The 12,186-nt window shown below is 43.6% G+C and overlaps 1 protein-coding gene across 1 annotated transcript in view; it reads right to left on the reverse strand.

The window, feature by feature from the left end:
* Positions 1-11,687, reverse strand: part of RBL1 (RB transcriptional corepressor like 1) — a 2,331,004-nt gene extending 2,319,317 nt beyond the window's left edge. The window contains exons 1-2 of the mRNA XM_044089002.1: positions 11,649-11,687; positions 11,008-11,141 (exon numbers count right to left, since the gene is read on the reverse strand). Of these exons, the coding sequence (XP_043944937.1) occupies positions 11,008-11,141; positions 11,649-11,687 (173 nt within the window). The remainder of the gene's footprint in view (positions 1-11,007; positions 11,142-11,648) is intronic.
* Between the last annotated feature and the right edge of the window lie 499 nt (positions 11,688-12,186).

Genomic DNA, 12,186 nt, shown 5'->3' on the forward strand with positions numbered 1-12,186 from the left:
TACTGGGCTATCAGATGTAGCTCCAACAATGAGGCTGTCTGCCAGATTAGCATGGCTAGATGACAAAGGGAGTATGAGTGAGTTCCCCCTGCTTGTTGATGTACCACATGATAATGGTGTTGTCTGTTTTGATCAAGAGCACTCCTGGTCTGAGATGGGGCTTGAAAACAGTTATAGTCCTGTGCACCACCATCATTTCCTTCGGGATGATGTGGAGGGCTAGCTCGCTCTGATCCCAGGTGCCCTGGGTGCACATGTCCCCTAAGTGAGCCCCCCAGATCATGCCTGAGGCATCTGTGGTGATGGTCTGGCCTTGGAGATGGGTGGTAAATGGTAGACTCCTGTTCAGGCTACAGACTTCTGCCCACAATAGGAGTTCCTTCCTTAAGCAGGGCAGCTGCAGTTCCAGTGATTGAGAATGTTGGCACCACAGGTTTCCTAGGTACCACTGCATCTTCCTCATGTGTAGCCTGGCCAAGGGCACCAACAGGATGCAGCATGCCATGTACCCTAGTGCTTGCAGGAACTTCCTAGCTGTGAGGTGTGTCCTGTGAGCTAAATGGTAGAAGTAGAGGGGGAGAAAACTCTGCTTTTCTGGAAAGAGGAAGGCTCTTTGGGTGGATGTGTCCAGGAGAGCTCCCAAGAAGGTTATCCGTCTTGTGGGCCTGAAGTGGGATTTTTCCTTGTTAATGGTAAAACCCAGAGAGGTTAGAAGGGCTTGGACAAAAGTGAGATCCTGCAGCAGTTTCACACTGCTGTCTGCCTGGATGAGGCAGTCATCTAGACGGGGTAAATCTGGATATTCTTCTGCCTGCAAAAGGCAATGATAGGAGCTAGGCATCTGGTGAAGACTCTGAGAGCAGTAGATAAGCCAAAGAGCAGAGCAGAGAGAGTACAGTTGTGTACACTTACCATAAATGTAGATGTTCGAGTGTATTCACTGTTGCAGTCATTACATTTAGGTAATCTGCTGGCAAGTTGCCCTCAGTTGGCCTAATTAACAAAATCTTGGGTCTTGCGTCGGTTGCTGTCCCTTCTTCCATGACGTCAGGTCGTCAGGGGTATAAAACATGCAGCCAACGCCATTACATCAGTTTGTCTTGCCCCAGATGTCAGGTGCCCCCCAAATGGGGAGCAAAAAATATATATACATATATATATGTATATATGTATATATATATATACATACATATATATATACATACATACATATATACATACATACATATATATATACATACATACATATATATACATACATACATACATATATACATACATATATACATACATACATATATACATACATACATATATATACATACATATATACATACATATATATATATATATACATATATATACATACATCTATACATACATATATATATATATATATATATATATATATATATATATACATACATATATACATACATATACATACATATATACATACATATATACATATACATAGATATATACATATACATAGATATATACATAGATATATATATATATATATATATATATATATATATACATACATACATATATATATATATATACATATATATATATATATATATATATACACACACATACATAATTTAAAACACAAACAATATACCTCCAAACAAAAGCAAATACACCAACAAGGCTTTTAAGCATAGTAAAAGAAACTAGAAGTATAGTAAGAGAAAAGCAGGGGGCTGGAGGGTGGGTAACCAGGACTGCAATAGTGAATACACGCGAACATCTACGTTTATGGTAAGTGTACACAACTGTAGTATGTTCTTCGTGTTTCACTGTTGCAGTCATTACATTTGGGTAGATTCCCAAAGCTAAGGTTGGGAGGATGGATTTATACAGCATTAGGACCAGCTATAAGGCCCTGCAGGACAGCAGTAGCAAAGCCAGCTCTGGATTTAGAGAAGAAAGGTAAGTGGTAATGCTTGGTGACCGTATGAACTGAGCTCCAGGTAGCAGCTTCTAGAATGTCTCTGGTAGGAACACCTCTGAGAAAGGCAGTAGACGTAGATGCAGCCCTGGTGGAATGAGATCTGATACCCTGGGGGATAGTTTTACCATGGTGCATATAGCAGAAACAAATACAATGGCTTATCCATTTTGAAATAGTCTGCTTTAAAATTGCCTTTCCCTCTGACCCTGCAGCAAATGCCACCAGTAGCTGGTCAGATTTTCTGAGAGATTTTGTCCTATTTAAGTAAAATCTAAGTTGTCTGTGTACATCCAAGGAATGCAGAATTCGCTCCCCCTTGTTCTGTGGATTGGGAAAGAAAGTTGGCAAATGAATGGTCTGATTAAGAGCCACACTGGATACCACCTTAGGCATGAAGGAGGCACTGGTCCAGAGAGACACCCTGTCCGGATGAAAAATAATGAAAGGCTCCACTGCCATAACAGCCTGTAATTCAGAAATCCCTCTAGCTGAAGTGACTGCTAAAAGGAAAGCCGTTTTCCAGGAGAGAAATTTTAAGTCTGCAGTAGCAGCTGGCTCAAAATGAGGGAGAGTGCGTTTTTCCAATACAAAATTGAGGTTCCAGGCAGGGGTTGGCGCTCTCCTGGGTGGTGTTAAGTTTTTGGCCCCTCTGAGATACTGCTTTAGCAGAGGATGAGAGAAGAGGAGAGGTTCTGTGATGTAATGCGCTGCAATGGCAGAGGCATGGATTTTTATGGAATTAAAGGGCAGGCCCTTGTGAAGCATCTCAGTTAAGTATTGTAAAATCTGAGGAATATTGGGCGCTGCTGTGCTTATTCCTTGTGATTGGATCTAGGCACAGAATCTTTTCCATTTGTCAGCATAAGATTTTCTAGTACTAGGCCTTCTCGCCTCCAACATGACATCCATCACAGGTTTGCTGAGGGATGCTAAAGGTGAATTTATGTGATTAGCCATGCTGCAAGATTCAAAGTTTGAAGCTGAGTGTGCAGAATTTGGTTGTTCTGCTGAGACAGTAAGTAAGGGGTCTGAGGCAGGTGCCATGGTGGAAGGTGTGACACATTGCACAGGAGTGGGTACCAGTGTTGGCGAGGCCAGTCTGGAGCAATCAGAATAATTTTTGGTTTGTCCTGCTTGATTTTTAGTAGAACTTTGGAGAGCAGAGGCAGAGGGGGGAAAGCATAGACTGATAGAGCATCCACTTTCTAAGCTTTTTTGTGATGAGTTATTGTGCAGAATTTGTCCAACTAATAGTTCTGGGGTGACGCAAAAAGATCTATGTCTGGACTCCCCCATTTGCGTGTCAACATGTTGAAAATCTGTGGTTCCAGTTTCCATTCGTGTGGGTCCATGAGATTTCTGCTTAGATCGTCTGCCAGAGTATTCAGCTTTCCTGGCAGGAATTGAGCTTGTAGTTGTATTTGGTAGGTCAAGGCCGTGTCCCACAATGCCATGGCTAGTCTGCATAGGGGGTAGGAATGTGTACCCCCCCCCCGCTTGTTTATGTACCACATAACTGTGGTGTTGTCTGCCTTTATTATTAGTTGTCCTGGATGAAGGTAGTCCTTGAAGGCTGTCAGAGCATTCTGTACAGCTAGCATCTCTTTCTGATTGATATGAAGGTGCATTTGATTTGGCCTCCATTTGCCCTGAATGCACTTTCCTGCCAGATGAGCCCCCAAAACATAGTCTGATGCGTCTGTAGTTAGGGTTTGGGCGGCAGGGGATGGAGTGAATGGCAGTCCCTTGTTTTGGTGGCAGGCCTCTGCCCACCATAGGAACTCAAGTTTCAGGCAAGGTATGATAGGAACCATTGTTTCCAGACTGTGACAATGTTGACACCAAAAACTTTTTAAGTACCACTGAAGTTTCCTCATATGCAGTCTTGCATATGGAATTAGAAGAATGCAGGAGGCCATGAACCCCAAAGCTTGCAGAACTTGTTTTGCAGATAGCAGGGTTTTTGTGGCCACCTGTTTGAAGTAAGTCACCAATTGAATTTGCTTTTCTGGCATAAGGTAAGCCATCTGGGCAGTTGTATTCAAGCTTGCACCCAGTAATGTAATTTTTTTGAGAGGGTACCAGTTGTGATTTATTTTCGTTTATTGTGTACCCTAGACAAGTTAGAACCCTTTTTACAAACGCCAGATATTGTAGAAGAATGTCCTTGTTTTCTGCCTGAATTAGTCAATCGTCCAGGTATGGATATATTTGAATATTTCTTTGTCTGCAAAATGCAATTACTGTAGCCAGGCACTTTGTGAAGGCCCTGGGCGCAGTAGATAGGCCAAAGGGCAGTGCAGAGAACTGGTAATGCAAATAGCCTGCTTTGAAGCAGAGGTATCTCCTGCAAGATTCCCTGATTGGGATATGCAGGTAAGCCGCTTTTAAGTCTAGAGTTACCAACCAGGCATCTTTGCCTAGCATAGGAAGTAACTGTTGAAGAGACAGCATCTTGAATTTTGGAATGTCCAGAAATGTGTTTAGAGTAGATAAGTCCAGAATTGGACGCCATGATTGGTCTTTTCTGGGTACCACGAAAAGTCTTGAATAGAAACCTTGTCCCTTTTCCTCTTCTGGTACTGGTTGAATAGCCCCCATGTTCATGAGGGATAGAACTTGTTTCTGAGCCTCTGCCCACTGATTTGGGGGCAGGTCTGGCCATCCGTTTGGGACTAGCAATGTGTGGAAATTAAATCTGTATCCCTGGGATACTATATTTAAAACCCATTTTCCTGGGTTATAAGTTGCCAGTTTCTTGCATGAAGTGCCAACTTTCCCCCCAAAGGGGCTGCTAAAAGATAAGTGCTTGGTGAGTGAGAGTGAAGTCATTGAGACTGTTTACCATAGGGAGGTGCCTTGTTGGTTCCAGATTTGGAGGTGGAGGCACCCCATTGTTTTGTTCTAAAGGTCCCTTGTGACTGAAACCTGGAGCCTTTGGAATGTCTAGGTTTGACTTGAGTGGCTCTCGGAGGAACTGGAAAGGACCAATTCTTAGTAAGCCAGTGCCTACTAAATCTGGGAGGTTGCACTTGTAAGAAATCTTTTACAGTTTGCATAGATTTAGCTTTATCTTCCAATTTTTTAAAACTTCTTCTGCCTTATTACCAAAAAGACTGTCCTGTTGTAAAGGAGCATCCTACAACTTTGTTTTAACATGATCAGGCAGAGTTTGCTCTTTAAGCCAAGCATGCCTTCTTAACACATACCCAGTTACAGCAGCCCTGCAGGAGGCCTCCAAAGAATCAAAACCACATTGCAAAGTATGCTTTCCAACTTGTTCAGCTGAATGCAATAAATTCTGTAAATCTTTATTTTGCAATAAATTCTGCAAATCTTTATTTTCCACACAGTCAGAAATTAACATCATTTTCTGTTTAAGCAGTCCCATAATAAGCTGTTGATATTTAAGCATATGAAATTGACAGTTTAAAGCCCTGATTGCCAAGGTTGCAGACGTGTAAACCTTCTTACCCCATCTATCCAGCGCCCTGGAATCTCTATCAGAAGGGGTAGGATTTTTAGCAGTAGAGGCCTTAATGCCCTTGGGACCCTGAAAAATGGTTTCAGGACCTGCAATACGATTTTTGAAAAGGAATTTGTGGGAGTCAGGAACCCTATAGTATCTGTCTGGCTTACAAGGAGCCGGAGGCAGGGAATCAGGAGCCATACTAGATTCTAAAAAAACATCATCAACAGTGTCAAGAACAGGAAGTATAGCCAAAGGCCTATGCTGGGGAAGAAGAAAATCCCTAAGTCTCTTTTTAGATTCAGAGAAATCCTGACTTTCCCAGTGGAAATGTTCCCTTAAGGTATGTAAAGTTTCCCCAAAAGAAAAGTCCTCGGGGGGAGAAGCAGAAGGAATGGAATCTTCTGCATCAGAGTCCTCATAAGTAGGTACAGACAAATCCTGTTCATTAGAAGAGTCAGAAGAAATAGAATCCTGTTCAGAAGATTCATAATCAATGTCTTGCCTAGGCCTCTTAGAAGGAGAGGGTTGGCTACCCCTGATCAGAGTAATTAAATCTTCAGCCATTTTGATCATTTGATTTTTAGGCATAGGGGCCTGCACATGTGGCCCAGGAATTGTTTTTTAAGACATAGATTTAGATTTTGGCCTTAGTTTTGAAGATGGCGTCAGTCTAATATACAAATCTGTAGGCCTGAAAACACCCTCAGAAGCCAGTGCCTGCACAGCGGCTCCGTACCCATCTAAGGTAGAGACATCCGCAGGTTCCATAATTGAAGCATCTCGTGGCATACTGGACTCCGAATGGGTCTCAATAGAGGCCTGCAAATCAGAAGTAGCAGGTATCAGGGGCTGTGAAAGCACCTCACTGAGTACCGGTGAACTGGCGACTGGCTTAGGAGAAGCATCATTGTTAGTTTTGGACCTCGACGGTCTGTCGACGTTTTTTAGGTATTCCGATAGTCGGATTGCTAACTGACAACATTTCTGGATAATTAAATCGTGAGCCAAAATATTTAGAAGCAAAAATATACCGATGTTTAATAGTGATTAAATTTAGCAGAAAACCGACAGCAAGGTACGTTGTGGTCAGGGCCTAGGCAAGGAATACAGTACAAATGAAAACCCTTATGAGGTATTTGCTTCCCACAAGTAATGCAATTATTAACTTTTACTGACATCGGTAAGGAGCAAGAAAAAGTTTCCCCAACGGGGTACTTAGCTTTTAGTTCAAGACTTCCGTTCTGAAACTCGAAATTGAAAATTTCAGGAGTTGGCCGACCGGCACTTGCAAACTGCTTCTGCTTCGGGCACCGCACAGCAAGAAAGACTGATGTAATGGCGTCGGCTGCATGTTTTATACCCCTGAAGACCTGACGTCATGGAAGAAGGGACAGCAACCGACGCAGGACCCAAGACTTTGTTAATCAGGCCGACTGAGGGCAACCTGCCAGCAGATTACCCAAATGTAATGACTGCAACAGTGAAACACGAAGAACATCTGAAAGTGCTTTGAGCCTGCTCTGAAGCGTAGGAAACTCCTGCATGATTCTCTTACGGGGATATGGAGGTAGGCATCTTTTAAATCTAGGGTCACTAGCCAAGCATTTGGTGTTAGCATTGGCAAGAATTTTTGGAGTGTTAGCATCTTGAATTTTGGCACCAGGAGGGACAGATTTAATGTGGATAAGTCTAGGATAGGGCGCCAGTTGCCCTCTTTTCTGGGTACTAGGAACAACTTTGAATAAAATCCTTTCCTGCTTGTTCCTCTGGTACTGGCTCCACTGCCCCTTGAACACAGAATTTTTGAATTTCGCAGAGGGCCTCTGTCCCCTGATTTGCTGGTATACCTGGATAACCTGATAATCTTAGGCTCTCTTTGAAAGAGAATCTGTATCATTGGGAAATGATGTGTAGGACCCACTGATCTGCTGTGATGGTTTGCCACATGTTCAGGAATAGAGATAACCTTCCTCCTAATCTGGGGGTAAGGGGTTGGGGGGAGAGGGGGGAGTCATTGTGAGTCCTTGGGGTAGGGTGTGGACTTCGAACTTTCTTTCCTAGGAGTGGTGGAGGTCCACTGTCTAGGCCTCTGCTGGCTTTAGTGCTGTTGCCTAGAGGGCCTATCTCTGCGTCCCTTTCGTTGCACAGGTTTGGTTTGGGCAGGAAAGGACCAGTGTTTGGTGGGAAAGTTCCTACTAAATCTGGGGGGTTGCACCTGTAGGAAGTCTTTGACTGTCTGCATGGACTTGACCTTATCCTCCATTTTCTTGATCACCTCCTCTGCTTTAGGGCCAAACAATTGTTCCCTATCCAAGGGGGCGTCCAGAAGTTTTGATTATATGTGATCAGCTAAAGGTTGCTCTCTCAGCCATGCATGTCTCCCGATGACTGATCCAGAAACAGCAGCCCTGCTGGAGGCTTCTAAAGCATCAAATCCACAATGCAGGGAATGTTTTGCCACTTGAGAGCTGGAGTGTATCAGATCTCCCTGTTCTCTGGTAGGAGTACTGTCTGGTAAAAAGGAAATTTTCTGCTTTAATAAATCCAGCGTGTTCTGTTGATATTTTAGCATATGGAACTGGCAGTTGAGGGCTCTAATGGCTAAGATAGTTGAAGTGTAAACCTTTTTGCCCCAGCAGTCCAAGGCCCTGCTCTCCTTGTCAGAGGGAATTGGGTTTTTGGAGGTACTGGCCCCTGCCCCCTTGGGTCCCTGAGTGATGACCTCTGGCTCCGCTGCACGGTTCTTAAATACTTACGGGTATTTGGCACCCTATAATATCTATCAGGCTTTCTGGGTGCAGGAGGGAGGCCATCAGGTGTGAGGCCGGACTCCAGGAAGACATCCTCCACCACATCCAGAATGGAAGGGATGGCCAAGGGTTTGTGCTGTGGTAAGTCCAGGAACCCTCTTAATCTTTTCTTTGATTGGGGATAGTCCTGAGCTTTCCAATGGAAATGCTCTCTAAGGGTATTTAAGGTCTCCCCAAAAGAGAGGTCCTCAGGAAGGGATGCAGAAGGAATGGATTCCTCAGCATCAGAATCCCCGAAGGCTGTCAGGGGCTGTTGTTCAGCATCTGAGTCCAGAAATTCTGAGTCATCAGACTCTGGTTCTGAAAGCACCTCTGGAGAAAGGTCCCTTTTTCTCTTGGCTGGAGAAGCCTGAGTAGACTGGTTCCCTCTGATGAGAGAGATTAAATCTTCGGCCATCCTAAGTAACTGCTGTGACTGAGCAGGTTAGATGGGAGGCAGTGGTTGACTGAGCATAGAGGCATGAGTTTTCCTAAGAGTGGCCTTGGCTTTAGGCCTCAGAGATTCAATGGGCCTGGGTGCAGTCTTGGCTTGTGGCATGGCCATCGTTTTTTGTCTGGCGTCTGTCACCTGACAGGCCTCATCAGAAGCCGGTGCCTGCAAAGCGCTGCAGACCCACCGGCAGGGCTGGCGATCGATATTTCGAAAGGAGAAGCCTGATCTGGCGGCCGTACCGGACTCCAAAAGGGTCTCAGTAGAGGCCTGAAGTGGCTGCACAGCTGTCGTCAAGGGCTGCGTAGGCACCTCCCTGCGTTCCGCTGCGCTGGTGGATGGTAGGCTGGCTGACTTCAGGTTTGTGTCGTCTGTGGACCTAACCTTCTGTGTCGTCTGTGGGCCTAACCTTCTGTTGTCTATCCCTTTCCTTCTCTTTGCTCTTTTTAGGGATTTCCACCGTAGACTGACCGACGGACGTCATTTTGTGATGGTAACTAATCTCCCTGAAATGCCTGGCTACAAATTCAGCACTTTTACGGATGGTCCTAGCGTTAAATAAAGCACAGAACGGACATCCAGGGACGTCGTGGTCTGGGTCTAAACAAGTCACACAAAGATTATGGAAGTCTCGGTGTGGTATTTGTTTTCCACAGCGGAGACAAATATTTACTTTTTTGGAGATCGGTTAGGTGCAAGAAAAAGATCCCAAACGAGGCACTTAGCTTTAGTAGTTTTTCTTCCTCACTCTGGCAAAGGCCAACCAACGCACTTGCAAACTGCTTCTGCTTTGGGCTCTATGGCAAGAAAGACTGATGTAATGGTGTCGGCTGCCTCCCTTTATAGCCCTGACGACCTGACATCAGTCTCAGGCGACCTGCAGCTGACACAGGAGAGATGCCCTTTACTCTGGTATTCAGGACGGACGAGGGCTGCCCAGCAGTGATGACCCACAAGTAATGACTGCAACAGTGAAACAAGAAGAACATTTTATAAACAGGACAGCTTTTATTCCCTCTGTGTAGATGCGTTGCAAGAACCCTGCACCAGGTACTATTTGTAGATGCTGACATTTTGATACATCTCTCTCTATATAAAAACACAGCTGCATCTGCTTAGAGAATGACCATTGCAACTGCAGAAAATCTGTAAAGGGTATAGAAATCAAGGGGAAAAAGGATAGAGGAGTGAACGCAACACATACATTTCAGCAGTACAGCATCTGTCAAAGAAAGAAAAAGAAATGAATTCTACAGTAGTAGGTAACATATTAATGGACAGACTCTGACTTATCCTGCAGGCTAGCAATGCCAAACTTACCAGAACAATAAACATAAGTAAAGAATACCAGGGAAATGTGTCACAAATGAGATGTGCTGCATTTCCGCATATTCCTTTTTTGGAAGAATGTGCATCAAGTAAAGACTCCCTGGTCACATGAATATGTGACTATCCCATTTGCACGTCTCGCATGACAGCTGAACCGCTGATTTCTACCAGTGGTCAGACCATCACCCCTAACTCACCATCATCTAACACACACACGCACACACACATGCGCGCGCACACACACACACACACATGCGCGCGCACACACACACATGCACACACACACACACACACACACACACACACACACACACACACACACACACACACACACACTCTTGAGGCTTACCAACCAGCCAGCCTACCAAAGACAAGTCTGCTCTCAAAGTCAGATTACTGATATTTCTGATGAAATCCAATCCAGAATGAGGAGAAGGGAGCCTATTTAAGAAAGAATAGCAGTAAAAACAATACCATATGAACAAATCCAAAACATCGAATTGTCAAAACAAATAACAGAATACAAGTGATGTCCAATTAACATGAGCAAAAACGAATGAAATGAAAATGTGAAAAAAAAACAATAAAAATCTAATACCTTTTTAACTTACAAAGCTAAAGTGGAGTAAGTGCATATCAAGTCTGGGAGGGTGGGGATGTAGCTCCCAAATTTAGGGAGCAGACTCTTCCCACACAATGCAAATTGTATTTGTAAAGCTTTTGTTTCACAGTCGTTTTGACACAGCAATGCATTTTATTATTTCAAATGTTTGTTTTGAGAATGCATATTTTTATAGTTGTTTTTTAAAGGTATTCTTTTATACACCAGGTACCCATGACTAGAGTGGTTTACAGTTTCCTTTCTGTCTCATTTCTGTTAAACTCTTATCGTCCATCTGTAACTGCCACTTTTCAAACCATTACACATAACAAAACTAAAGATGAACTGCATTATATAACAAAGAAAATGCATTTCTTTAAAAATAAAAAAGAAAGTAAATACCTTAACTGTGATGTTCGCAATATTCGGGTTAATGAAACACCATTTCCTTCCATGATTCCTTTCCCAACAGTAGGAATGACACTTTTACGACAGGCAACATACAATGCACATGCAAGCCACTGCTTCACTTCTCCCTAAATAACATAAAAAATCAAATCTGAGCATAATTCTGCCACAGTACAGAACTGCAAAGTAATCCAAATTATGTTCGACTGAAGATGCATGCTAGCAGTATTATAAATTCAGTCAACTGACCACTAATTTAATGCCCATTTCTGGCCTACTGTTTTAAGTTCATAGGTTCATTTGTGTATATTAGGCTAATGACCACTGGGGCCTTTATAAACACAGCCAAGTATCCTAATTGCATCCAATAAGTTTATGTGCCTTAGAGATTATTTTGAGGGGTATATATACTCTAGGGCAAGATTTACTGTCTGTCTCTGTTCATTAGACACATAAGAGATAGACCCAGGGTTTATTTGTCATCCTCTTGTCCAGGTTTCTCTTGAACAGAGTTAGGGAACAGGTCTGCTTCACACAGACAGGAAGCTTGTTCCAGAGAAGGAGAATTCTCTGAGTTAAGGCTCTTGCCACCCCTATAGTGCCCTTTTTAGGCAGTGTTCCAAAGACAAAATTACCACCGTAAGAGCTACAAACAATTCCAATCTGGGGGTCATGTTGCTCAACGCTGGAAGTCTAAATCTTAAAATGCACTCGCTTGAGGCACTCCTTAAAAAGTACAGCTGTGTACACTTACCATAAATGTAGATGTTCGAGTGTCTTCACTGTTACAGTCATCACTGTAGGGTTCTTCCTGCCGGCAGGCAGTCCTCGGTCGGCCAGAATCCCAAAGTCTGTGTCGGGCGTCGGCTGTTCTGTCATGCTCCCTGACGTCAGAGCGCTAGGAGTACAAAGCTGCCAGCCGACGCCATGTTCTCCAGTTTTTCTTGCCCCAGATGTCAGGTGCCCAAAAATGAAGGCCAATAGTAAAACAAAAACAATAACATACAACAAACCCCATACCCTGAAGCAAATACACCTCAGAAGAAGGGTGATGTAGGAAACCACACTAATGAAAGTATAAGAGGGGACAGGAGGGAGGGTAACCCAGACTGCAACAGTGAAGACACTCGAACATCTACATTTATGGTAAGTGTACACAACTGTACTATGTTC

The sequence above is a fragment of the Protopterus annectens genome, chromosome 12.part0, assembly GCF_019279795.1.
Source record: "Protopterus annectens isolate FY-2018-M chromosome 12.part0, PAN1.0, whole genome shotgun sequence".
Lineage (NCBI taxonomy): Eukaryota > Metazoa > Chordata > Ceratodontiformes > Protopteridae > Protopterus > Protopterus annectens.